The sequence below is a fragment of the Amblyomma maculatum genome, chromosome 3, assembly GCF_055883805.1.
Source record: "Amblyomma maculatum isolate TAMU_Amacu chromosome 3, ASM5588380v1, whole genome shotgun sequence".
NCBI classification, from domain to species: domain Eukaryota; kingdom Metazoa; phylum Arthropoda; class Arachnida; order Ixodida; family Ixodidae; genus Amblyomma; species Amblyomma maculatum.
The window spans coordinates 93,358,769-93,386,620 of NC_139346.1; the positions used below are offsets into that span (position 1 = coordinate 93,358,769).

At 48.3% G+C, this 27,852-nt stretch overlaps 1 protein-coding gene across 1 annotated transcript; it reads left to right on the forward strand.

The window, feature by feature from the left end:
* Positions 1 to 2,026: 2,026 nt before the first annotated feature.
* Positions 2,027 to 27,754, forward strand: LOC146195329 (uncharacterized). Its single transcript, XM_084597775.1, has 2 exons — positions 2,027 to 4,600; positions 19,385 to 27,754. Exon 1 carries the CDS (start codon positions 2,898 to 2,900, stop codon positions 4,596 to 4,598), a length of 1,701 nt encoding a protein of 566 aa, XP_084453901.1. The 5' UTR covers positions 2,027 to 2,897; the 3' UTR covers positions 4,599 to 4,600; positions 19,385 to 27,754.
* Positions 27,755 to 27,852: the final 98 nt, after the last annotated feature.

The window sequence follows — 27,852 nt, forward strand, 5'->3', positions numbered from 1 at the left end:
TCAAAATTTCGGCCCGTGCACACCTCTAGGTGGAATTGGTGCAAAATGCGTGCGACATTCTTGCGTCGAGTGGCCTAAGTTGACACTCATGAGGTCGCAGGCCTGTCCCCATATTGTTGACCGGCTATGTCACGCGCATGTTCTTCAATCTCGTGTGCGAGATGAGTGATACATGTACTGCGTTTGAAGGGCCGATTGTGCTTTTGATAGAGCCAGCGCCGTTGCTGACTGGCATATGCTTCCCACATGTGGAGATGGTAGTGAAAACTTTTATTGTCCGGAAGAGGTGACACCGGAGTTCCGGTACCGCTCGCAGGCGTCCAGGGAGCCCGATGTCCTCCACGAGAAGGCGGCGCAGAGCTGGTCCTTCAAAACCCCGCGATTTCGCGGTTAACAACAGATGGTGGCGCCATCTATGCCCCAGGCAGTCAGCTATTAGTGACGCGCAGCAATTTTTTCTGTGAACACTTTGTTTGAGTGCCGTAGTTGACGTGATAACGTTTAACTTCGGCCGAATCAATGTTTCAGATTTTGATACTTGGTTGCTATGAAGAGTCTCGCCACCACGATAATCGATACGTTCCGGTCGTAAAGTCATATTTCGAATTTGGCGCCAAAACCGGGGCAATGACCCTTTCATTCATGCGCGGCGCAAAGCAGGCACGTGGGTGCGGCGTGTGGCTGCTGGAAAACAATTCGGTTGCTCTTTCTTTTTTTCTCCATTCCACGTAAACGTTACCATGTACGTATGCCCCCGTATAACGATTATCGGCCACAACTGTAGCAAATACACAGAAGCAGGCTCTGGTGTGACAGCAAGGCCACACCGACACGGCGCGTAAATTTATTTGCGCGGTTTCGCGATCGATATTTGGGCGCGCGCGGCGATATGGCTGAGGGGACGCAACAGCAAACTTGTCCAGTCTTCCGTGCAAAAAAGTGGCATGCTGATGTTCTGAACAGAAGCTTTCTAGGTATTAATCTTGATCTCTTTAATCTTATGAGGTTTATCTGTGGAAAATATGCACTAATTCGGTTCGGATACGTACGGAGCCAGTAATAACTATATGTGAAATTTCTGACAAAAAGAATGGAAAGAAAAATGTCATCTGAGGAAAGCTGTTGTGGGGGAAGCAGCGTGACAGCCCTCATCATTGCTCGTTGAATGGGTGTACTCGAACAGCAGTATTCGATAAAGTGAAAACAAAAACAAAAAACGGTGATGGCGAGGAATCGGCCCTCGCACTATTGCCGTGTGCCACCTCGATCAGCAGCCTAGCTGTTTGATTCATTGCAACGCTTGCTAAGTCGACATGCATTCTTTTGCCTGCACACGTGCCTGGTTCTCAGTGCCACCATCGGTTTTTAATACACCAACGAAAAAAAAAAAAAAGAAAGAAAGCGCCCACTGACGCCGCCGCGCCAGTTCACGGCATTTTTTGCCCGCGGGCGCCGGCGTCTGTCAGCGCTGACGGCGCCTCGGTAAGCTGCTCAATCCGAGATTGCCCACGTCGATGCCAGCAGCAGCAGCCCAGCAGCTCCAGACTTTCAGCTATTTCGCTCGCGCAAATCCCTCGCTCCTCTCTCGCCCCCTTCGAAAGCTGCCTGCATCCGTGGCGAAAGCCGGCGGGAGTTTCTTTCCTTCTCCCGTGGAAAGCCTCTCCACATTTTTTTCTCTGCCCCCGCTTGCTTTCCTTCCTTTCATTCTTTCATTGCACACCCCTGTAACCCCTCCCGCGCTTTGCGCAGGCCGTGCCACCTCTCGCCGGCTCGGCCAAACACGCCGCGTCTCCGTTTTTCGTTAAAAAACTACGTTTTGTCACGCTCTCGCGCGAGCACCTCTAATTGCGGCGAGTTCTTTGTCGTCGATATCAGCTTGCCATGTTTCTTTCAGCTCGCAGGCTTGAATGCATGGAGCGAAAAAAACTTTTGCTTTTGCTGGCGCGCGTTAAAGTAGCGCTAGTTTTTCTTTCGAGTCTGGCAACAACAAAGACGCGCATTTTTTTTTCTTCCGCCGCCGCTGCCTACCGCAAAAATAACTGGCAACCCTGGCGCCGATCAAATGGATCGTTGACATCGCATATTGCGTTTTTTTCTTTGTTCCTTGGATGGACGTGTGTAAATAGTTTTGTCTTTGCCGGAGTCCAGCGCGAAACTTCATTCAAACCGAAGGAGGTGACGGAGAGCCCGAGGGACTTCGGAATGCTGCGCATGATGGAACTGTGAGCCCTAAAAAAAGAAGCCAGCGGCAGTGAGCCATCTTGTTTTTTAACGGACCACCTTCGTTTTTTATTTTTTTTTGAAAAATACAAAAAAGTAATTATTGGCGTTTAACGCGTGTGCGAGCCGCCTAAGCTCGCGCTGAGCGAGTTTTGCGGCGAGTCCGATCAGGTCGCAAATAGTGGAGAAAAAAATTTGGCTATGTTTTTTTCTTTTTGTATGTGTTTGCTTTCGGCCACCAGAAGGCCATTTTTTCCAGGCTCCATTCGGCTTTCCTTTCTTGACAGCTGACAGCATTAGGGCAAATTTTTAGGGGTAACGGGTCTGCCCAAAGCTATTTCTGGGCATCTCTGGGCCAACTCGGACGCCGGTGGTGCAGGGAGAGCGGCGGATCGTCAGGCGGCCCAGCGAAATGAGCAGGTTCTTTTTATTGTTTCCGCTTGAAATTTGTTTGTTTGATCGCGTCCCATCTCGGGCGCCCTTTTTTCAAACGCCGCTCCATGGACGTTTTCTGGTGAGGCCCTCGCCGCGCCGGGGTTGATGGAAGGCCCAACAGCGCCGGGGCGGCCCTCTTCGTGGACTTTGCCAGCCGCCGAGTCGCTCTGCGGCCGCTCGCCCTTTGTCTCGGCCGGGCCGGGGCCGTCGCTCGAGTAGCCGTCCGCGGCAAGATGTAAACAATGGACCCTACCTTCGGTTTCTCATCGGGGCTGCCCACCCAGATCCCGCTCTTCACGTCAGCCCACCGGCTGTTCAACTTCTACAATTTGGAGAAGGAGTCTATGCTGTACGGCGAGACCGGCCCCAGGGAGAACAGCGCCAATGCATCGTCCGCCCCGGGTCCCCCTCCGAACGCTCTCTGCGTGGCCAACGCCGCCGGCGGCAGCGCCCACCACGGCGGCTCGCACGCGGTGTCGGCCGCGGCCGCGGCGGCGGCCGCAGCCGCGGCAGCCGCCAACAGCGTGCACAGCGTGAGTACGCAGAGCAGCCCGGTGCCGCACCAGCAGCAGCCGGGCGCTCCGCCGCCACCTCAGCAGCAACAGCAGCAGGGGCCCCAACAGCAACAGCAGCCGGGCCCCCAGCCCCACTCCGCAGCAGCAGCCGCTCAGCCACAGCCCAAGGCGCCCGCCAAGCGGGGCGAGTTTCCGTGCGAAATCTGTGGAAGAGTCTTCACGCAGAAAGGGAATCTGAAGAGTCATATGTACTGTCATTCTGGTGAGAAACCGTACAACTGCGACGTGTGCGGCAAGGGATTCACTCAGAGGTCGAGCTTGGACTACCACCACACGCTGCACCTGGGCGAGAAGCCATTTGGGTGCGAGGTGTGCGGCAAGCGGTTCACGCAGAAGGGCAACCTCAAGACACACATGAACTCGCACACGGGGGCCCGGCCGTTCCGCTGCGAGATCTGCGGGCGCGGATTCACCCAGAAGGGCAATATGAAGACTCATTTGGCGACCCACTACGGGGAAAAGCCGTATGCGTGCGAGGTGTGCGGCAAGCGGTTCACCCTCAAGGGCAACCTCAAGACCCACGTGATGGCCCACGAGGGCGTCAAGCCCTTTGCCTGCGAGGTGTGCCACAAGAGCTTCTCGCAGAAGCTCAGCCTCGAGTACCACATGAACAGCCACATGGGCCGCAAGCCGTATGCCTGCGAGGTCTGCGGCAAGGGGTTCACCCAGAAGGGCAATATGAAGACTCACATGCGTTCCCACTCGGGCGAGAAGCTTCACACCTGCCAAATCTGTGGCAAGGGGTTCACTCAGAAGGGCAATATGAAGACCCACATGAAGATTCACCTGCGGCCGCCGTCCCTCGACAAGCCCTACTTCTGCGGCATGTGCGGCAAGTCGTTCGTGATGAAGTCGAGCCTCGAATGCCACATGGCCACCCACGTGCCCAAGAACGGCGCGACGGGACCAGCGGGGAACCACCCCAGCCACCTGACGCTGGGGCCGAGCCACCTGGCTCTGGGCACGTCCCAGGCGGCACAGGCCGCCCAGGCGCAGGCCCAGCAGCAGCAGGCGCAGGCGCAGGCCCAAGCACAGGCGCAGGCCCAGCAGCAGCAGCAGCAGCAACAACAACAGCAGCAGCAGCAACAGCCGGGGCAGCAGCAGCAGCCCGGCCAGGCCTCTTCGCCCGGTTCCCCACCTCCCACCATGGTGCCACCGCGCAGCCTGACCAACATCCAGGCTAGCATACAGAGCATGGGGGGCCTGAAGGGCATGTTGCCCAGCGGGGCGGCGGCCCCACCCCCACCGCAGGGGGCCGGACCCAGCAGCGGCTCCTCGGCCATGTGCGCCCTTGGCGGCGCACCGCCGGCCGGGGGAGACAAGCCCACCGTCGTCGTGCCTGGAGGAGCTGTCCTCTCCGCCCTCTGAAGGTGAGCGCCACCTCTTGGCACCTAACCGGATTGAGTGGGGCTGGCAGTGTGTCTGTACAGGTGCTCAACGTTTTGCCCCCCTTTCCTCTTTGGCAGGATCCTTCCCATCATATGTAATCCAAGGCTTCATTTGATTTGTGCGGAGAACATGACAGAGACAGTACACCTTCACAGGCTTAACTAATAACGCAGTTATATGCCCCATACTCCAAAAGAAATCTGGCATCGGCGTTGTGAGCTAAAAAGCATAGCCATTCCTCTGACAATGGTAGCATTTTAGATGGCATGACTAAGTAGGCTGGAACTGCCAATACTGGTAGCTGCCTTAAGATGGGAAGGGGAGATAGAACCTGCATCTTGTGTCAGGCGCACTGCCCCCTAGACCATGCAGGCGTGTTCTTATTGCTTGGTTATAGCAGGACTTTATATAAAATGCTTGGTGGTCTTTCCCATAACTTGATAGCTTACAGCTGTATCCTAAATGAGTATGTACTAGGTGGAATAGAGGCAGAAATTAAAGGATTTGAAATTAAGTGAGTGGCATGTACACAAACGAGGATCTTGGGGAGCTGCAGACGGGAGCCAGTTACGCTATTGCATCATACACTTAAAGTTTAATACCCCAGTCAAGCGTGCAAGTTAAAGTGCACCTACGCGTAGTGTACTTCACAACTCGAGACTTTACGCTATGCAGTGCTAAACGGAAAGCGGAGCGCACTCGCTTAAGCACTCGTTGATATGAAACTGGAAACTGAAAAATATGTTTTAAAAAAGGAATTGGAACCTCCAAATGTGAAATTCAGAGGACTGCTTTTTAAAGTAGTAAACAGTCAAAAAATCCTTAAAATTTGACACCGTACTTTAATTCCGAGACCCCCTATCAATAAACACCATGAACAATAACAGTCGTCCCCTAATTGATACTGGCGTAACTGCAGTGGCGCACCACGCTTAAATTGGAAGTTGTGTACGTGGTTACATCACAGTTCTTATGTGATATTTTGCCCGTCGCTATTATAAAACAATACCTCAAATGAAAATATGTACAAAACGCGTAAAATCAACTTGTATACATATCTTATTGCATAATACATTTTTTACGAAGAAATTTCTGCTACGCCATCGGTAGAGTTCACCTTTTGTAAGTGACACTTTATTTTGCGCGCTTGACAGGGGTATAAGTGTCCGCCAGAGTATCTTAAATTAGGCTTGTAAGAGGGGCTCCTGGCAGAGTGTGGGCTCGATAAACGTGTGTTAATGAGCGGAAGTTGTGTTTTAAAGCTGAATGACTGGCTACCTTGAAAGGAAAATGTGGAAACAAGTACACTTTAGGATCACTGCCGTTGGGATGATTACATTGCTGAGAAAATAGCTAGTGACCTCCTTGACTTCCTTCTACATTCCTACAGTGCCATCATTATTGTATTGCTTAACATTCTTGAACTCTGGCCGTGTCACTGGAAAGGAATGAAAATGAAACTGCTTTCTTTGACAATACATTAGGAAATCTTACCTTGATCTGGTGCCAATGTGCTTTGTCAGTTATGCTTTAAGGCTTGCTTTACTGTTTGTAAAAAGTGTGCGTGACCCCGAAAGCTTGTGCCTCTGAAATTGCTTCACATGATGGCATTGTGCTTGTTTTTATCTTGTCAGTACACTCTCTTTACAGCTGGCCTGGAAATTCAACAGTGGTGGCCTGTAGAGTAGCATTGTGCATTATATCTGGAAGGTCGTAATCAATTGCTTGCCCAAGTACATTTCACATAAAACCTTGAGGGACTTCACTTCATTATTTCACTTTGACATGACTTTCTGATTTGTCCACAAGCCATGCTACTTTTGAAAATAACTCATTTGCAACCTTAGGGCATGAATCTCTGGCTGCATTAGGCGTTCCTGCATAGAGTCTCATTCATGTGGCTGAAGCTTTCGTCGTGGTGTTACTACAGCTTGTAGTTCTGGCATATCTGGTCTCGGGTACGGTTTCGGTTTCAGTTCCGCCTTTGCTTGAAACAATGGCTTCTGAGCCTTCGACGATGCAGAAATATCCTTATTTAGACTACTTAACTAAAGGAACGTATATTCGCGGTTAATGAATATCGCGCGCTGCATACGTTGCTGAAACAAGCACATTACGAAAGCAAACAGAAACCGTCAGGTAGACACAGCAGCAGCCGACACATGCTTCAGGAGATTCCTGGCAGATGGCACGGCCATCCCGTTTGCACACTGTAGTGTACTGATCTTAAAATGCACTACACTAAAGTTGTACTGGCCTATCGTGTAGTACAATCTTGATGTAATGACAACATAGGCAATTTCGCGTAATGATATAATGTTCGCGTAATATATCAAGGGACTATATCCTGCTGCGCAGTCAGCTTATGCATTTTGGCTCTGTAGCTTTGGCAGCATAACCACAAAAACTTATCCGGGAGTATAGTTCTGTCGGTTGAACAATTTACAGGCATTGTGCTGATCAGGAGCGCAAGAAACAAGGACACAAGGAACACACTGAAAAACAGGACTAGCACCACCGACTCGCCCACACGAAGGTATTAATCAGTTTACAGGGTGTGAGTGGGGGGGGTGAATTAATTTCGGTGCAGGCATATGGGCGATCAAAGTGCATAAAGGTATCAGGGGGACATGAGTGCTGCATCACCTGTTTCTCTCAGTGAGACGGTGCTATAGTGCGAAGCCCAGAGGATGAAAAGGACACTGAAATGCTCTCTCACTGCTGAAAAATTTCTGTCCAACTCGTTCGCTAGTTAAATCCATCCACTGGTTACAGTACCTTGTGGCTTTGTCGGACGGAAGGCAGCACCATAAGAAGTTTTTGTCCAAGAACACACTTCCCATCCCATAAATGTTTACAGTCCATAGTGCAACGCCAGTGTTTTGGAGCTGGGAAGATAAGTGCAGTGTCTGATAGATATTGGCTCGTTGGGTTATAGCTTTAATCGAGGACAGTGTTCTGTGGCTATGCAGCCAATGCTTGGAGGAAAAGCTTTCCTTACAGTATGTGTCATGTAGTTCAGGCATATCTTTCCTTATTTTGTTTCAGTTCTGCTTTGTCTGGCCTTAGTCAATCTGCTAACTGTGCCAAAATGTCATGCCACCAAAGACTTATGTGAATGCAAATTTGTGACTGAGTATGATACCCTTACCTTACCAAGTGAAGGTGAGGGAGGATTGATAATAATAATAATTGGTTCAAAGGAAAGTAAGGACACAATATCTGTCACTTGTTCCTTGGACACCTGACCTGCACCGTAAGGGAAGGGAGAAATGTAGGAGTGAAAGTGGAAAGAGAGAAGGAGGTGTTGTAGTGGATGGCTGTGGTGTAATTTCGACCACCTAGGGATCTTAATTTGCACTGACATCGCGTAGCACAGGAATGCCTCTCCGTTTCGACGGACTCCGTCAAAACGCAGTCGCCGGCGGTCGGGATCTAATCCGGGTACTCTGGCACATAGTCAGGTGTCTTAACCATTGCACCGCTGCGGTGGGGCATTGATGCAGGAAAATTTGTGAATGTGAGAGAGGGAAAGATGCATAGATTCAGGGTAAGGGTATGTCACAAAGTTTCCTGGCCTTTTATTAAACATGCTGTCTGGGGCACGTTCCATTCCAAAACACGCTTGGACGACTAAGTGAAAACATTAAAAACCTATAGTCTAAAAGCGAGTGCACAAATGCATTCCATCTCTTTTGAGCTGCGGTCTCAAACTGTCGGCACTCAGTCTTTCTACCTCGCCTTGTTTTCTTTCGTTTTTTTGTTTTGCTCCATTCTGTCACATAGCTTCGCATACATTTATGCATCGTTTTAATGCAAGAAAAACCCGGTGGTGTCAGGAAATTCTCTAGCACCTTGTTAGTTGGAGTAGCGCAATACTGGGCAGGATTAGTGAGAGTCATCACTGCTAATATTGGTGCAATGTTCGAAGACAGGCACAGCTTGTGTGTGGTTGGCATTGCAACGGTTAATGTTGCGTGAAGTTGCCAGGTTAAGGTTGTACAGACTGAGATCTGTCAATACAGACAGTGCAGGTGGTTATTTTGAAGGCTGGTTCAGGGCTTATTGCTGCACCCTCACCCCATGCATTTTTTGCTCTCAACCTCAGGTCAGCTTCAACCTATGGTCGGCTTCTTTCACCCTGGTCCTCGCTGATATATATATATATATATATATATATATATATATATATATATATATATATATATATATATATATATATATATATATTGACACTTGTATTGAAGCTAGGAGCGCAATCGGTAGAAGTAGAGGGCGCTGAAGTGTCGGCCCGTTCCCATTGCCGGCGTTCCTGGTTCAACCCTCTTTGTGCCCTCGTTCAGCGGTTGCAGTAATTTAGTGTAACAACTGTTTCACATCTGGTGGACTTGCTAGGTACGCTTCTCGACCTGTGTACGCCTACAAGATAAAAACACTGATCTCACACCGGTCCATCAGCGCCCAAACTGCCGCCTCTGCAGCCAGTCATCTGAATTCGACCCTCTCGCCACCTCGACGAGGACGACGCAGCCTCGACCGATGGTTCCACCAGAAATGGCCACAGATAGCAGTTCTCCGGTGCCCATCCTCTACCACACGCCGCGAAGCACCGCCATCTTTCCATAGCGATGTGCACGAAGATGCGGAAGACTGGCTGGACACCTTCGAGCGGGTTGTCCGCTACAACGGCTGGAGCGACGACCGTAACCTCCATAACTTGTACTTTGCACTCGAGGACTCCGATAGGACATGGTTCGAGAACCATGAAAACACCCTGTCCACTTAAGAAACATTTTGCCGTAATCTCCTAGATACATTCCCTAACGCAGACTGCCAGGAGAAAGCTGAAGCTGCGCTTCACTCCCATATCCAGCGGACTAACGAAAGCGTCCGCATGTATGTGGAGGACATGGATATTCAAGCGTTTCGACCCCTTCATGGCGGAGAAGAAGCAGATTCGGCAACTCATGCTTGGGGTCAAGCAGGAGCTTATCGCTGGTCTTGTGCGCAGTCCACCGCATACTGTTGCCGAATTCCTCACTGAGGCGACCACCATCGACGCTCCTGCAACGAGCGTGGCAATGCAATCAGGATATAAGCAAGCTTGGGCCTGCTGCTTCTTCAAAGCCGCTAGGAAGCGATGTGGTCGTTTTACGTAACCTAATCAGGTCGATAGTCAGGGAGGAACTACAAGCCTTCCAGCGTGCCTTCAATTACATCGCTGTCTGAAGTCGTCTGGGACGAGGTTCGCCTGGCAGCATAGCAACAACTCTCTGAGGTTTCTATACAGACTGAGGTCAGACCTGCCTGTGCATCTATCCTCTGCCGGGCGCCAGCACCAGGCTACGACGTGAATACCGCGACTGAAGCAGTACAGCAGTCTTGTCTTGCCCGTGTGCCTGCTATGACTCTAGATCGTCATCTTCGCTGCGATACTGTTCCCAAGCCCTCGCTGAGACGCCAGTTATGCTGAGCGACATTCTCCCAGTCCACAGCGGGAAAACTAATTCCAGCGCTCTCCGGAGGCAATGCCGCTGCTGTCAAGATACGCTGATTTCTCACAGGGGCAGGGTAGCAACAGCATCCGACGCGCTACTTCTTATTTGTGTGTGACAATTGACGGAACTGACACGATCGCTTTACTTGATACTGGTGCAGACTATTCTGTGATGAGCCACGCCCTCGCCCAGGAATTGAGCAAAGTTTTGACGCCATGGTTGAGCCCTAGCATTCGCATGGCTGGAGGTCACCTCATTAGCCCGGCCAGAAGGTGCATAGCCCGAATTGGCAGCCGCGGTTTCGTCTTATGTCGGTGAATTCGTCTTCTTGCACGACTGTTCGATAGATTGGATCCTGGGCCTTGACTTTCTGCAGCAAAACAGGGCTGTGATCGACCTACACGAGGCGCGAGTCACATTTTCGACAAAGCAAGCCCTGTCCGTGGCGCACAGTGACACAGAAGACCCAGGAGTCAATGCTCTGCGTATTGTCGAAGACGACGTAATGCTGCCACCACGGTCCAGTGTGCTGGTGTTAGTGAGGAACGACCGGTTTCACGACTACGAAGGTATTGCGGACAGTAACCCTTCGCTGTTGCTCGAGAAGGGAGTGGCTATCGCGCGCGGTCTTGTTGAACTGAGTGACGGCTGTGCGACAGTTTTCCTGATGAATTTCACCAATGAAATTCAGCACCTCGCCAAGGGAACGGCTGTCGCATTCCTCCACGACTTGGATGGGTTGCTGAATCTGTGCCCCGTGAAGATGAATTTTCACGACGATGCCGCACCACGTAACGCCCTTCGGAAGGTTACAATATATTTTTTTCTTTTTACGCTGCTACTCCCTTACCTCATGTTTGAGACTGGTGTTAGGTTAGGATGTTTGTGTAGACCTTTACCTCTTTCCAGTTGTGTGACCACTGCCCCACATCTCCCGAAAAGTTGCCTCTGCCTGTGCAGGAGTGGTTTTTGTGAAACCAGTAATTTGGAAATTGCAGCCGCATTGTAATTGCCAGTATCATCATCAACGGCTGCGCTAGCACCATCGGCATTATCAGCTAAGCAGCTAATCAAAATCAAATCTAGCCAAAGCCAATGTAGCTGTGGGTGGCTGCATTTCATGCTTGCTGCTGCAGCGGCTTGCATTCATGCTTAGTGCTAGCTTGTCCTCCTGTGTGTGGTGCATACTGTTAGAAGTTGGAATTCTTAGGCTTTTGTAGCCCAATAAGATTTGCAGACATTTTTGTGATCTTGTCTTAAGAATTTTCATGCTTTGTGTCGAGAAAAGGCGATCATTTTGCAGTCTGGATGCGACGTCAGCGTGTCTCAGGGTGGCAGAGGCGGTTTGATATTGAAACTGGAACATAATTTTGCTCATCAATGTGCAACACAGCCCACCATCATTTGCTGCTGGACCATGCTGTGTGGCCCATCAGTCTAGACCGTACTTTGAGCGAAACTACTTTTACAGATTTTCGAGGCTAGCAAAGTCTGCTACTGCAAGGCTCCTGCAAAAGGACTCATTGGACACTGTCTGATATTGACAAATTGCCTGCAGCCCCGCCGGGGTGGCGCAGTGGGTAGGGTGGTCGACTACAGTGCCCAAGAATGCGGTATCGAATCCCAGCCACGGCAGCCGCTTTTTGGTGGAGGCGAAACGCAAGGCACCCGTGTGCTGTGCGATGTCAGTGCGCGTTCAAAGAATCCCAGGTAGTCGAAATTTCCGGAGCCCTCCACTGTAACATATCATAGCCTGAGCTTCAGGACGTTAAACCTCACAAACAAAACCAGCCAAACCAAATTGCCTGCAATTGTAGGATAATTTGTTGGGACTGTGTGCTCGCCAGATTAAAGTACAGTAGAACCCCTTTATAGTAAAGTCACTGGGACCAGCAAAAATCTTTACTATATCAGTTGTTGGTGAAGACATGGTCCTGACGATGCTGTCGGGTAGTTCAATGGCCGCTTACTGAACACGTCTTGTTGCTTAATGAAAATAACACTGTGAAATAACTTCCATCTCTCTCTTATCTCTTCATGCAATTTTTTTCAATTGCAAAAATTTTTTACATCTGGTGGAAGTACCTCTTAAGCATGACGTGGCTACGAATATAACAAAGTTTGATTTCATGTGAAATGAACATGGTATCACTTTTTGCTGTTTTTGTCTTTTAAGAGGCAATAAATGACAAATTCGTGTGGCAGTCAAGTGCTGCAAGGCCACACACGCTGCACCTCCACTTCTTGCCTCTGCTGCCTCATGCTTTGTGCTGCACAGCGCGGTGCACTTTTACTCTCCCTTACTTTCTAAGCGGACCGCGCCACCTCCTTTCTATGTTTGTAGACAGCTTTACGTTTTTTTTTTCCTGCGCGCTGCGTGCTTTCCCTCAAGGCTGCAAGGCCTCCATAAAGTAGGCTTCTCTTCGTAAAGTAGGCTTCTCCTGAATGCTGCTAAGCCTGATGGTGAAGGCACCTAAAAGGATATTCGATGTTATTTTTGTTTTGAAATACAAAAAATTATTTTCCTCGAGATTCTAGGTAGTGCGCGGGCGGCGCTGTCATATCGTGGGAGTCGTCGCTGCGGCCAGGCGCACTTTACTGTAACTGATTTTTACCAAAAATATCTTTACTATGAAGGGAGTAGAATGTACCGTTGTCTATGGGAGATGAACTGGGTCTTCAGTTTCACTTTACTATATCCAAGTTTACCATAGCGGGGTTCTACTGTATTATGACGCAAAGGTGACTCTGAGTCAAACCTGGTTGCACATTCTTAAGAGACACTTCTATATATGTTGCTGTTTTTGTTGATTCTTGTCTTTTATCTTTTTTCAAGGAGGGGTCCTTGCTTAACAGAGCTCTTACAAATTCCTCGCCGGTGTGGCGCAGTGGTTACGGCGCTCGACTGCGGTTTCCAAGGGTGCGGGATCGAATCCCGGCCTCGGTGGCCGCTTTTCGATGGAGGCGAAAAGCAAGGCGCTCGTGTTCTGTGCGATGTCAGTGCACGTTAAAGATCCCCAGGTGGTCAAAATTTCTGGAGTCCTCCACTACGGTGTATCTCATAGTCTAAGTCGCTTTGGGACGTTAAGCTCCAGAAACCAAACCAGCTCTTACAAATTTCTCTCTTGACCCTTGCAGTACACTCGTTAAAGGCTGATTCACACGGCAGACTGTCAGTTTGCAGGCCGCTCATCACGTGTTAATACATTACTGCGAACTCGTCTGCATTCTAATGCCTGCGAGCATGCTTACTTGGTGGACCGAAAAGGGTGACAACACATTGGGCTGAGCAAAGTCCAGAGGACAGTTGCCAAGATGAATATGGACAGAAAATAATTGTCACGGCTGTTATTCCATGGAATTGGAAACTCCTCAATAATTGCAGTAAAGTAAATTGTCACTTCATTAGACCATGCTGTCATTTTTGTGCCCGCACTGTGGCACATGCAAACAACGTGCCAGCAGTACACTGCTTGACTCAAAGCAGAACAATCAACTTGGGCAGCCAAAACTAGCCACCCTTCCAAAACATTGTGAAGAGTGAGCTGGTTCCCACACCTAGCATGCAGTCTCGTGACCTGCAGCTAAATATCTTTGGAGAAAAGCCATTTGACATTTCTCGCAGATGGTCTGTGGGCCGACACTGTGCCTCTCATAGTAGTGACATGTGAACATGTAATGCGTGGCTTGCGTATCGACAACCCATTGTGTGATCAGCCTTTAAGATAACATTCAAGTCTCAACTGTTCTGGAATATATCGGTTGTCGGCATCTTGTGTTTTAAACATCCCTTAGCATTGTGAAATCACTTTCAAAAGGAATTATATTCCTACCTCGCTTAGTTCGTAAGTTGCAGCCACTTATAGACCCTTTACAGCGCGAGCGCTTGGGCGCTGCCATATTTGATCATGTGACCCTTCCGTCATCGCCGGCCTTCAGGCCTTCTGGTTTAACGGCTTCCGGCGCGCTAGTACTCGGCTGCACGGTGCGGCGTATCCGCTATCGCTGAGGGCAGCGAGATTGTAGACCGCCAGAAAACTTCGCGTGAATGCCCATAGTATGTGTAGGTGCTAAAATATGTTTAATTTAACCACATAGTTCATTTATTGCGTACTCCTAACTGTCTGCATTGGCTAGAACGTGTCGGCAAACCCATCCGTCGTCGACTGTTTTTTTTTTTTTTAATCAATTCCCCCTAGCGCTCTTTGTGGAAAACATGATTTTCTGTAAAACTGAATAAATTACAAACTGATTATCCCCTATTTATTTTTAAAATTTTCTTGCGCAAACAGCGAACGCATGTTCAGACCGTGCTGGCTGAAACGCTATGAATGTTCACCATTTAACATTGTGCACAATATTTACTGCTCAATATGGACGCGCTTGTAACCCCCACAATTGATAAGGTATAATTTTATCTCCTGTAAACATCCTGGCTTCAAAAGACTTACGTCGCTTGAAGGCCGCATCAGGCGCTCAGCGGCGTTCACACTGCGCTCGGGCGAAAGCGTCTGGAAACTGCACCGGAATTCAGAATCCACAATAGGCAGCCCAAGCAAGCGGGGATATAAAAAAATGGTAAATTTCATCATTTGCCCGTGCATTAGTTTCATAAAAGCAGCAGTTATTACATGTATTGTAGCAGTGCTTGCTTAATTAAAGTTTGGTTTGATTTGTGGGATTTAACGTCCCAAAGCGACTGAGGCTATGAGTGGAGGACTGCGGAAATTCCCACCCCCTTAGGGTTCTTTATCGTGCACTGATATGGCACAGCACACGGGCGCCTGGATTTTCGGCTCCATCAAAAAGCAGCCTCCGAGGCCGGGATTCGATCCCGCATATCCTTGGGAACAGTACCTAATTAAAGTAAGCAATTTCACTGGCATGCCCACACTGACTTTCCTTCTCTGCACAATCAATTCTTATAGATACATATACATTAATAGCCACGTCAAGGTACTTTTTAACACCCTGCGAAAATAACGCGGCAGCAGTGCAAAGACGCAATATACAACTCCTCAGAAGACGTCAGGGTCGTTCTCGCATTCCCATTGCTACTGCCGGTGCTAAAATGAGCTGGTGCGTGAGGTATAGCTTTTCTTTGCAATTCACAGGCGCTTTCTTGTCCCAGAAAAGAACATGAACTCGTGATACACCTCCGGGGAAAACGGTGGCCTATGCCATGATGTGCACCTTATGCAGAAAGCATCGTCTGTTCTTCCGTCAGTAAACAACAGGGTCATTAGCTCTACTTCCTAGCAGAATATTTCGACAATACAGATGACACCTGCATCGAAGCAGCGGTGTTTAAAAGTCAGCCGGCATTCTTACACAAGATGCACAGCAGCAGTCCGCATTGCACGCTGATGCGTTCCGAAGGCCAGCAATGATGGCCGTCCTAGTGGCACCGCCTGTTAGGGACAGTGGGACTACTCTCTATAAACGGTCTATAGGAGCCCTGCAGTTTCATTGTGAAACCACGGAATGTTGTTTCTGTCTAGTGGTAGTTATTTCATATTGTTGTAGTAGATATCTATGATCCTTTTTTTTTTTTTTTTTTTTTGTCATCTACCTTTTGCTTGGTGGTTAGGTGACTTGTGCCATATTGGTCGGCTGCAGAACTGCTTCTTCGTTGCCGCGCAACTAAATCATTTTCAATGAAAGTGCTAATGACAGCAAAAAGACTCCACTGCGTCTTGGCCTAGTCAGAAATATTTTGCATTTTATGTAACAATATTGTATATTTGACATGGTTTCAAAACTTCATCCTCGTTTTTCCAAAAGCGAATATTTGCTCAAAGTTGTTATCCTGAATGCATCTTTTGAGCTGAAATGTCATGTGCTTATTCCACATATTAAGGAGCATGTCATGAACTAGGACAAATAATATTGATGCGAAAGTTCTAACATTATAGCTTTTTGCAATAGGTGTAATCAGTCCACGTAAATTTGTTTCACTTTGTTTAGCTGTGCATAGCTACATATTTAAAAATAAATTATAGTAAATGTATCCTAGCTCTTTGCATTGAGCGCACGTATAGCTACATAAATGCCAGTTTATTTCAGCATTATAAGGGTTGCATATCACGGTGTGAATGCCACTTTTTTTACTGACTTCCCTCAAAATAAATTGCATCATTATTTGAACTCTTAAGTAGTGTAAAAAGGTAAACAAAATGTGCTCTGTCAATTGAAATTTTTATTTGTGATGGCTAGTTTATTTAAAAATTATTTGTAATGGTTCTTACCATCTTGCCTTTTTTTTTTTGCAGTTCTATTAATTATTGCAACTACTACTCTAAAGATGGCAATGTGTACTTTAATTACTCATACATAAACTGGCCTTTAAACAAGCTAAAATGGTTTATACATGAATTTTAGTGCAAGTGGGTTTGACAAAATCACGGGAAAAAAAGAACCAGTCACTCTTTGAGGAATATTTGCTGAATATAAAAATTCATTCAGAAATAAATTCTAAAAAAAAGTGCCCTCATGCATAAATTTATGCATAACTACATGGCTTTTAAAACTAGGTATGTTCACACAAAAGTTACAACATTCCGTGGCAAGACATATCAGAATGTTTTTGTGGACAGGGGCTTTTAGAGTGGTGTTAGTCGTAATGCTTGCATATAGCAACATTTATTAAAGCTGTAGCAGTGACATAAACGTCACGCCATCCATGCACACATTGCTAGTTGAATTCTTCCCGCTGATGCGCTTTCACGCATCATCATGTTGCCATCTGTCAACAACAAGGCTGCAAAGTCTCTACGCTAGAGGCGATTGGGGCTTGGAGAAGGGGAGATTATGGTTCCGACAGAAGATAAGAAGAATCACCATTTCTTACGGCACTTGGTTGCATTATTACAAAGGCACCCTAAGTGCTGTCACGGGTGCTAGTTATCGTCATCCCTGAATGGCGGCCATGTTAGTACACGCAGTGGCATGGGCAGCTGAACGCCTCCCCAACATTGCCTTCGGCAGAGGGGGATCCGTGGAAACTGCAACGGTGGGCAGAATAGTCATTTCATCCATCCGTACATAATGTGCGTGTGTGTGTTTGGGGGGGGGGGGGGATGTGCTAGAAAGAAAAAGGCATTAGGAAATAAATGTAAAAAAAGTGCTTGTTTTTTAAAAACGAGGGATTTCAAAGTTCAGCTCCCATGCATAACTTTTTAAACTAGGTTTATTCACTCAAAAGTTACAACATTCCATGGCAAGACATATCAGAATGATTTTGTTGACAGGGGCCTGTAGAGAGGTGTTAGTCATAATGCTTGCACATGGCAACGTTTATTAAAAATGTAGCAGTGACGTGACTTAATGTAGCACCACCACTACCACCTGCTTGTGGTTGCATGCTGTGGTGTGATTTTTGTATGGAGAGGGGCACGTTGGCAAATTTATACAGGTCCTTGAGCATATTGGGAAGAAACAAATGACAGTCTATGCGCCTTCTGTTTGTAGGAGGACATAGTTCTTTCCTGGATTCAGAGAAACGTGAGGATGTTTAGGCAGGGGTGTTGTAGGGTGCCGCCTTGGCACTCTGTTGTGAGGCATCACTATTTCTGGCACACTGCATTGCCAGATATTGCAGCAGGCTGCACTTTCATTCTGTCTTGGGTTCTTGTTCTGTTGATCTGTGTGCTTTGGCGATGTTCGTCACATACATTCTTGAGCTGAAGAGCTCACTCTTTTGAAGCTTGCCCTTCGTTGTAAGGACATTGTGTGAAAGATTGGTTGCCGCAGTGACTGGCAAAACAAAGGTATGCTGTGGTGGCTCAGTGGTCTAGGAACTCACTCACCGAGAACTCATATTCGGTCCCGCCTGTCGGGGCTGTGCTCTTAATGGAGACTCAATGCAAAAGGCACCTGAGTGCTGTGTGATGCTGTCGCGCATTAAAAGACATCTTCACGATTGTTTTTTTTTTAACGCAGTGAACAAAATTGCATTCCTAAGTTTTAAAAAAAAAGGTTTAACATACTAAACAAAAAGTGTTTGAAAACTGAAACTGCGTTTCACCTGAGTGTTGATATCACGTCGGGCCAGCCTGGTGACATTAGGGATGCCATTACAAAACCTATGCTTTTTGTTTGGCTAAACTGCCGACTGAATTACAGCAGTTGTCTTGAACACCAAACTGAAGCTGAGTTTTCTTCTTCAGCAAAAACAGTGTATATCGGTGACTGTGAGTCCAGTGGTGTGACACACAAGACTGCCTGAAGAAATTCCGGTCAAGGCAATGAAATGTGAAATTTAATTTTCACTGGAACATGATTTCCTCGCTGAGAAATTTGGCACAAAGGACGAGGAAAATGCAGAGAGCGTACCGTGAAAGTTTTAGCAAGATCTGTTGCTGGAGATCAGATGCCGGCTGTGCTTTTAAAGGAAGATTCACAGATCGGGCCAGCCAGCTTATGTTCGCAGACAATGGGGAGGAAAAAAGGAGAGTGCTTTTTCGCTTTGTGATGTTTTGATCTGTCATGTGAATGCTTTCAGCACATGGATGATACCCAGATTTGCACTGCAAACAGTACCACTAAGTGGCGGTTTCGATGGAAAATGTTTCCTGTTTGAGGAATGGTTCCCTATCATGGCCTGTGTTGATGGTTTCAAAATCTGTGCCTTTACCAGAATGTTTGTGGCATTGGCAGAGTGGGCATTTTGAAGCCATGTTTCTGTGGCTGTCTAACTTTGCTGCTCAGATGGCTCCATTTGGCCTGTACAGGTGTTTGCTGCTGCGGGTAGCAATATAACGACTTGAGACGGGAAATAATTGTGCATATAGGTGCAACCTTTTTTTCTAGCGTGTGATGGCTGAACAGCAGGTTTACTTCTGGAGGCATTTGGTATTACTTGAGACAACACTTTGTCCTTGAACTTTTTAAGTGAAGGCTGAACCTCTCCGAAGTCAACCTTTGAGTGTAACAGTGACATGACCCCTTGGGATTTAGTGCAGTTTGTGGTCCTGGTAATGTTCTGGGTTCTGTTGCCAATTGAGATTCATGTTAAGTGGGCTTTACAAAAGCCTGTTGGCATTGAAATTTCGGTGCCAGTCCATGCGTGGTTACAGGAGGCACTGTGCATTTCTTGCCAGGCCTGAAAACCAACTGCTTTTGCTGGATTCAGTTGCCTTTGGGTCTTCTGCACCTAACAGCAGTCTCTGGTTTTTGGTCGTGTGTCTTTGTCCGGCACAAATGGCTCCAGCGGCATGGAATGCTGCTGCTACATAAATCTTGCTGAGGTTGGCCCTTGCTTCGCAGGTGGAGTCCAGCGTCTTCCAGCAGTGCGCTGCTGCCTTCCCACCACCACCGGACCCTATTGCCCCTGACCACCTGACACCCCGACCCCTGAACACGCCCACTGTCTTCGGCCGACGCGTCGTCGCCCTGAGGACTTTTTGCGCCCGCTGGCTGTGCTGTCTTGCAGCCAACTGCCAGGAAAACTGCGTTTGTAACCGCACTGGCTCGCGTTCGAGTGTAAACCCTTTCCAAGAGCAGCAGAAAACGGAAAAACGGAAAGAGCAGGCAGACATGTGTTGCGCTTAAGCGCATCATGCCGCCGCCGGTCAGTACTGCCGGCTCAGGTTTTTTAGATTCATCTACCTCGCTGTCTCAGCCTACCTCTCATTCGCTCTTGCAGTCCTTTCCCCTCCTCTGTTTTCGTCCCCTTTCAGTGTCTTCTCTTTCTTTTCCTCCATCCTTCCCGAGGCCTGTGCCATTTTCGTTGCAAGGGGGCGAACTTCCAGGACATGCTGTGGTGGTGGCACCCATCGGTAGACCCCCAGTCCCTTCCCCTTATGTGGCGGAAGAATGGAAAACATTTCAGGCTCAGTGTTTTGGATGTTGAAGAAATCCAAATATTACCCCCACCACTTCCCCAATGTTACTCCGCAGTTTTAAAACGTGCCACCACAGAAGGCTCATTGGCCACCGACACAGCTCTGTTCGTAAGTGCGTCCTTTTCTTTTTTTACCTTGCACCCGTTTCCTTGCCACGTCCCTGACATTTGCGTAACAGGCCCTCCTAGCTTAGCCATCCCGTCCAGGGCAGCCCAGTGTTGGGTGCGCGCCTGCGCTCGGACCTGCTTTCCTGCATGTGTCACATGCCTCAGACATTCGAGAGCTGTCTTGTCAGTGCCTTTTCTAGGGATGTGGGGTTCTTTCTACTGGGGGAATCAACTTTGTAACGACTAGTTGTAACTCGTGGTGGCTCGAGTCACTGCCCTGTGCAGCCTTGAAATTGACAGGTTTGGGCAACGGTTGCATTTGGCCTGTTGGCCGTTGCTGCTCTCATCCTTTTGGAAGACCCAAACAGCCCCCTGATTCAGTCGGGGTGGCCTCTGGGAATTGAAGCCAGGCTAGACGGGTGTTTATGCAAAACAGAAGAAATGTGCAGGAAGCGGTTGACCCGGGATGAGGTGCACCCCACGCTGCTGCCCCACTGCCCCTCTTGTCCTGCAGGGTACTGTTTTTCTTCTAGTCCTGTTCTTTGTTGACTTGAGAGAGAGAGCAGCAGTGTCTTTGAATGCATCACCACGACGTCGTCGGCTCCTTGGGCGACTCCCTGAAAAATCCTTGCGCCCTGTTTTTCCCCCACTTTCTCTCTCTCTCTCACTCTTTCTCCTTGCTCCCAACATCGAGGCAACTTCTTGCAAGAGAGCAGCACATCCAGAAGAGGAATTGTTGTTGCATGGTACGGCTTGATCCGCGACATCTGCGATTATGAAGAATACTCTCCCACAGGAACTTGAAGTAGCAAAGCAGAAAAACATACTGACGTTGAGTGGCTATGAAGAGCGGAATTGATGAGAAACCCAAGGAGTTAGTTTATATTGTTTTATTTTTGTGTTTAACACACAGTTGCAGCTACCCAGATGGTATGTTTTCCATCTGGTCTGCGAGACCGCCTACGTCACTTTTTTTTTCTGTCATCTGTGACCCGTGCGTGTCGGACGTCATTTGTTTTTTTTTTTTCGTCATCTCTTAGAGATGTGCTTGGTTTTTTTTTTAATGGAGTATTGTTAATGGTCATTCGGGGGATGCAGGTTGCAGTGTGTGTTGTTGGTATTTGTTCATTCTCTGTTTCTTATCTGCTCTCTTTCGATGTTGGTGTACTTTGGAAGCAGTGTTGTAGTTTGCTGACAGTTGTGTGTTCTTTTTTATTTTGCATGCAGTGCTTTTGTTGTTTGTCTTTTCTACCGCAATAAGTCTTACTGATTTGGCTTTTACATTGTGTTGGATTATGTTGGAAAAGAAATCGTTTTCTGTTTAGTGAGTGCACATTTATGAGCTATTGTGCATAAAACTGGAACTTAGTTTTATTGATCTCTTGTTCCGGAGTACACAATTATTTGGAAAAGGATTATACATTTTCGTGTGTGCCCAAGGTCATGAAAAAGCTTTTTTGTACTTGCTGCACTGAATTCCTTGCCTTGCGCCAAGGTTTCTAGATTCAGAACCTGAAATTTGTTTGCACCACCGGCATTATTGGAAGCCTGTGCGTGCCATATGACGATAAGTTTGACACACTTCAAACAGTCTAGGCTTAGTGAGTGTTTTTCCACTTGTGGCCTGGAAATGTGTGCTGTCGCCTTGTGGGCAGAAGTATTGTGCTGCATGGCTGGACGAGTGGCTCCTCTAGCTTTGCCCATTTCTGCTGTCTTCCTGTCCCCCCCCCCACCTGCTATCTTGGGCGTTCTCCTTGCATTCCTCTCTGCCCTGCTGCATCTTCCTGTGGGACAAGCAAGTGCCGGCGCTACAGGATATGGAGAAAGCCCATTTCTGTGCTCTCCCTGCTAGCAAGCGTGCCTCTCTCCCCCTCTGCTTTCTTCAAAAAAGAAGCCTCCTTTCCCTCCTCCCCCACGCAGGCTTGTGGTGCTTGACACAGACACGTGCAGTTGATACACACACACACATGGTGAAGGACGCTTTTTGTGCGATGAGTGGCCGCCAGGCCATCGGGACGGTTTCTGGTGCGCCCCTATCCTCCCCCCCTTGCCACCCCCGAGGCCCAACCCCAGTCCCAACCCTCGCCCTTGGGACACCAGTGGGTGGTAGCCTTAAACAGAGTGGCCGGCCCCTCAGCAACGTGGTCGAGCGACTGACGCGCAGGACTGCTGATTTCCCCCTTCTATATACCCACCCCTTTCCAGATTTTTTTTTCTTTATGGAACGCGTGACCGACTGAAGATCACGAAGCGTTGCGGTCGACCCGGGGACTTGCGGGGGTGAGCGTGCGTGTGCCACCCCCCGTTGGCTGCCATGCCGTCCTGCCCAGGAGCGCCCGCTGATGAGTAACAAGCGGAATGGACTTTGGTGGCTCGGGCATTGCTCTCGGTGCAGGCGGCTGGTAGGCGGAGCTCTAGTTTTTTGAGCAGATGTACATGCAGACATGCGGTTGTGTGATGATTGGCACCTGCATCCCCCATTTTTGTGGCGAAGAGTGTGCATTTTGAGCGTGTATGCGCTTTGGGGCCTGACGCACCTCACGCCTTTGAGGTGCACCTGTATGTCTCTTTCTCCCCTTTCTTCCTGTGCCCCAATAGCCCCTTTTCTTTGGCAGACTTTCTGGTCCCTGCCCCTAATCCTTTGTTTTATTTCTCTGCCTCTGATTCTTAACGTTTTTTTATATCTCGTTACTTGCCTTTTCCTTTGCTGCACTCATAAGCCACTGTTGTGGCCACTCTGTGGGCTTACAGCAGTGCGCATCTCGTGTGTGGTAGTATGACCCTGTGACCCTCCTCCCCTGTTTGGTTATTGCATTCAGAGTGTGGGATGCAGCATTTCTGCCCCTATAGGTTTCTTTTCCCTGTTACCTTTTGTTTCTTTCTCTCTTTCCCCCTCTAAATGCATAGGAAGTGTGTGTATTCTGGTGTGTATCAGGTTTGTGCACTGAGAGCTGTCCCTGATTCGATGTCACAAGTGGGTTCTGGTCGTCGTCTTGAGTTACTTGCTGTAGGCCTAATGAGTGTAGTGAGTGTGATGAGCGCACCTGTAGATGCCCGTGTATGGCCTTTGCATTCTTTTGGAGACGGGGCTGTCTGAAGAAAATGTGTGTGAGTGGAGAAATTGTTCATCTGGTTGCTGGTCCTCCCCACGCCGAAAATGTGAGCCTGCCTTTTCCACCCCCTATCCTTCCTTCCTTCCCCTCCTCTACCACCAAAGGAAAAAAAAGATTGTTTAACTTACTATGCAAAACTGCAGTCTGATCGGTGTGCGTGTGTGCTTCCAGGGCTGAAAAAAAAAGTTTTTTTCTCTGAGTGGGAAACTTATTAAAGCTGGATTCCTCGCAGTGTAGTGCTCTGTGCAACCCCTTCCCCGCTTGACTCCCTTGTGGCTTGTCCACACTTCTCCCTCCCAGTTACCATTCTTGAAAGCCTGCTAATAGGTACAGGATTGTGCATTGAGAACAGTCTCTCTGGATTCCCTGTGGTGCAGTTGTCGCCATACTCTGAGGCAACTAGTCTTGTGCTTACCTCTCCCTTTCTACCTCGCCTCCATGCGCTAACTTTTCGCCATCGCCATCTCGGCAGCTGATGTGGTGCCCCGTCTCTAAGCTATACATTGTGTCTGGGTTTGTTTGGAGAAGAAGCAAAAAAAAAAAGTTCCTCTGCCGCACTCGCGGGCCTCCGGTGTGCCTGGGCTTTTCCGTGGCACCCTCGGCACCGCCCGACCAAAGCCTCGCCCAGTGCATGCATGGACACGCACACACACACGAAGAAATAGCCTGGTGGGCTGTGATGAAGCCCACCGCCATCGACGGTGAAGTGCACACCGTCGCTGATGCCATCATGACGCCGGCGTCGCAACGAGCGCCATTCATTTGGTGCCAGGACGCCTCCTCCGCCTATCTACCGTGGCATCAGTGGTTGAAACGGCGACAACCGGGAAAGACTCGCGTCAAAAAACGTGAAGAGATAAAAAAAATGTGGGACTCTTATTTTCTCATCTGGCGCATCTGAAAAGTGGAAAAAGGCACGGAGTGGACACTCCTTTATTGGTGTTGGGGTGGGGGTTCCTCGAGTCCCGGAGGGTGCCTCGCCGGGCCCACCCTTCGGGGCGACTACAAAAGATGTCCTACGCAAGCATTGATGCACGGCGACCCGTTCGACAGGTGCCGCACGATTGGGGGACGATGTGGCTGCCGCTGGGAGACCTTGTGCGTGTTGTCGTCCAGCAAGACTCCTCCTGTGCCTCAGTGGTGGATGTGCAGTGCTCTACGTGTGGTAGTGCGGTTTTTGTGCTGTTGCTGCCGCCACTGTGGGACCCTGTGCCGCAGGGCTCTTGGCGGCTCCAGAGTAAAAAGGGTGGGTTCTAAAGAAAAAGGCTGTGGTTTACGTGCGGCACTTCCTATCAGTCCCTCCAGCGGAAGAAAAATGGGGGGACGAAGCATGTTCTTGGCTAGTGGAACGTTTTGGACTTAAAATTACCAGAAGGGTGGAGTATTTGGTCTCTGGATGGAGGAACCTCCCTGGTTTGTGGCCTGGCGTGTCGGTTGTCGCCTCGTGTGTTTGGTGTACATAACTCTTTGTCTGGTTTTGTGGGTCATTTATTTATGACAAGGGAGCGTGGTCCCTTCCTGTCCAGGCCCTCCCCCCCTTGGCACCACAGTGGCTGTCGCACCATGCGAGCAGGTGGTGCCCTCTGCAAAGGGGAGTGTATATAAACAGTGCCAGCAAAGTTCATGCGCCGCTTTCGCCCTTTGACCGCCCCTTCCCCATGTCATAGTGGGTAGCACCGCTCTCTTGTTTCGCTCTTGCATCATGGGAGCGCCTCTGGTTTTTCTCCTTTTGCTATGGCCGCCACACTTCGAATCGGCATGTTCTACATCCCACGTAGGGCAACTCGTTTTCCTTCGTTCTCACTTCTCCAGCACTGTAGCGAAGCCTGGCCTTTTGTGCATGCCTCTGTGTGGGCTGCAGTGCAAGTTTTCCCTAGCCACATTTTAGCAGGGACTTTGAGACCAGCAGCCTCTGCATAGACAAAAGTGAGGTGGAAGTCGTGAAGCTCTGCTCTGTTGACTCTGAGGTCTGTGCAACCCTTGCGTTGTTTGGTTGGCGACCTTGCACTGTAGCTCACACAGGTGACCATCTGAAATGGCTGCTTGTCGGTTGCTGCGCATGTTGTTGTATCCTCTCGGTTATCTTGTTGACTGTCATTGCTCATCACATTTTCATCTCATCAGAGTTGTCTTGACTTCCATTTTATTTTGAATTTTAAGGACATATGTGTGATGAAATTGAAAAGGGCTGGCCGAAACCCACCTGCCTTCTCTGGGTTCCCGAATGGATAGCTGGCACTGGTTTCTGCAGCTGCTTGGTTGTCCGTTGGTCCTTTAATTTTAATGGTTATGCATCGGCTTTTTATCTTATTCTGAAAGACAGGAAAGATGCCAGAGCACTCTTGATCTTAAAAAGCATGGCCCCAAATTCACCAGGGCGCTTCTGTTGTGCGGGTGTGTGAAGGTCTCTCCAGGAATCGTGTGCGGTCTCCTTTAGTTTTCACGGCACTTGGCCTTTTTAATGCTGTCATCTTGTGTTCATTGAGTCTCGTCGTATATTTTCTTTATTCCTGATGGAAAAAGAACAATAAAATTTAAACTCGCACAACCACCACCTTTCTTGTGGCAACTAGACATGGCGCGCTTCTCCTATGCTTTTTTTTTTCCTCCTGTGTGCATGGTATCCTTTCGCCTTCCTAGAAGTCATTCGCATCATTCTGAGTGATAAAGCAAGAGTGCTAGTGTTTCTTTCAAAGGTGTGCAGGACTCTTGTTTTGGCTCTGCATTTCTAACCTTGGTTGTTAGTTGTTTTTATGCATGTCTCGTCTTGCTGAAAGGTGTTGTGTTGTGGTCATAGCTCCTCGGTTTTTGTCTTAAGTTGCGTGCCCTGGCAGGTTGTCTTGCAATGTTTGCTCTTTGTAGAATCATTGCATCCAGAGTAGATGAAGGCTGATACTCTGCTTCCGAGTAACACTTTTCCCGGTTTTGCGCTGTGTACATTAATTATTTGTTTGTTGTTTATTTTGACGTTAATTTGGTATTCTATGGCATGTCTTCATTGTGGCCATTTCTCAGCTAGAAGCTATGTGTCTGAAAGTAGAACAGTTGGTAGAATTTTTGCATTCCTAGTTCTGCATCAATAAATTTGGCTGAATTTGCCATCCATTCTGCATCGAGCTGTAGTGGTTTATTTAGTCAGACTAAAGCCTCCACCCCCACGCACCTTTTATTTTTTTCTGCGTGGAAGTTCATAAGAAGAGCGCTGTTGAGCTTGTGCTGCGATCTGTGGTGGTCGAGCGAGTGTCTTGTAAGCATGCTGGCTGGCTCGACTTGCCTGCTTCGGCATCACTTGATGTGTATGTTGCCTGTGGTACGGTTCACAAGTTGCTTTAGTCTGTTACGCCTTTTTTTTTTTTCCTTATTTTTCTCCTGCCCTCGCTTTCGGCATCTGTATGCCATATGTGGCATGAGCTTGCAGGTGTGTGTGTGTTCATGACAACATGGATCTCTTACCTAACCTGCTCCAGGCCTTGTGAAACCCTCACACCTGCCAACGTTATCTTCTGTTCACTTTTAAGCTTCACTGGTTTTAAAAAAAGACCCATGAGTGTTTTTATTTTTTGTGATTACTGATTCTTCCGGTATTGGCAGCACATGGAATAGCGAACATATGCTTGTCCTGTTGGACTGGAATTGTAGAATTTTTTGCCAGGATCTGGTTGTTGAGCCTCCCACTGCCTCGCTAATTAATAGCAGTGAAGAGAGAAGCATGTTGTAATGCCCTGCCTGCCACGTCAGCTTGTCCTATTGTGTTCTGCTTGTTCTTTCTTGCTCTCTGCAATTTTGTTCTTTTTTTTTACTGTTTTAGTTTACATAAGAGTCTCGTTTGCGCCTTGTTAACGGGTCTTCCCTTCCCTCATGCCCATTTGCCCTTCTGCCATCATATTAAAGCGAATTCAGAATGACAAAGTTGGTAAGAAAAGCAGGAGGAGAAAGGCACTAATTTACATCCTAGTGGGTGAAAAAAGTGAAAACTGGAGAAGGAAAAAAAAAAAATTGTCGAAAGTGGCCCTATGGGCCACAGCCTCGAAAATGTAAAAGTCTCTCGCTTGCTCTCGAAAAATGGTAGGTTGGTTATGTCCCTCATATCTTGTAGTTTTTAATGCTGTTGATGTGAGTGTGTCAGGATCTTTTTAGGAGAGAAATAATCAGTCTGTGTATAATCGCCTGTTTGTCGCTGTGACTGTAGACTGGGCAAGAGGACGGTGTTCTGCTGGCGGAATTGATTGGTGTCTGCCCCACATTCTGTGCTCATGCCGCAAAGCACGAGCAAGGGCATTTTAGCCTGCCTCTCACTTACAGTGTCACTTTGTATTAACTGGGCCCACTAAATTTCACTCCGACATTAGTCTGTTGGAGACAAATTGGCATAAACTGCTCGCTGCTTGTACAACTTTCCCCTTTTCTCGCCTAGGCAGCAGAGTTTGTGACAGCAACCGTACTCTTGTCAGGTTCTAACAGGGCTCAGCAAAACATTTAGTGTGTGATGCAAAGTGTAATCATGCGAATAGTGTAACCTCATCTGTTTTTTTCTGTTTTTCGAATTGCCAATAAAATGATACGAGTGGCGTCCGTAGCCTTGTATGTCTCTTGTTAGGCTGGTCTTTGGAGCCGGTTCCTCATGACGGCAGCTAGTTGCTTTAATTTGTTTGCAGCTGCCTATTCTATAT

What these genes read in the sequence shown, in the direction of transcription:
- LOC146195329 (XM_084597775.1), top strand. Translation starts at nt 2,898, where the DNA reads ATGGACCCTACCTTCGGTTTCTCATCGGGGCTGCCCACCCAGATCCCG.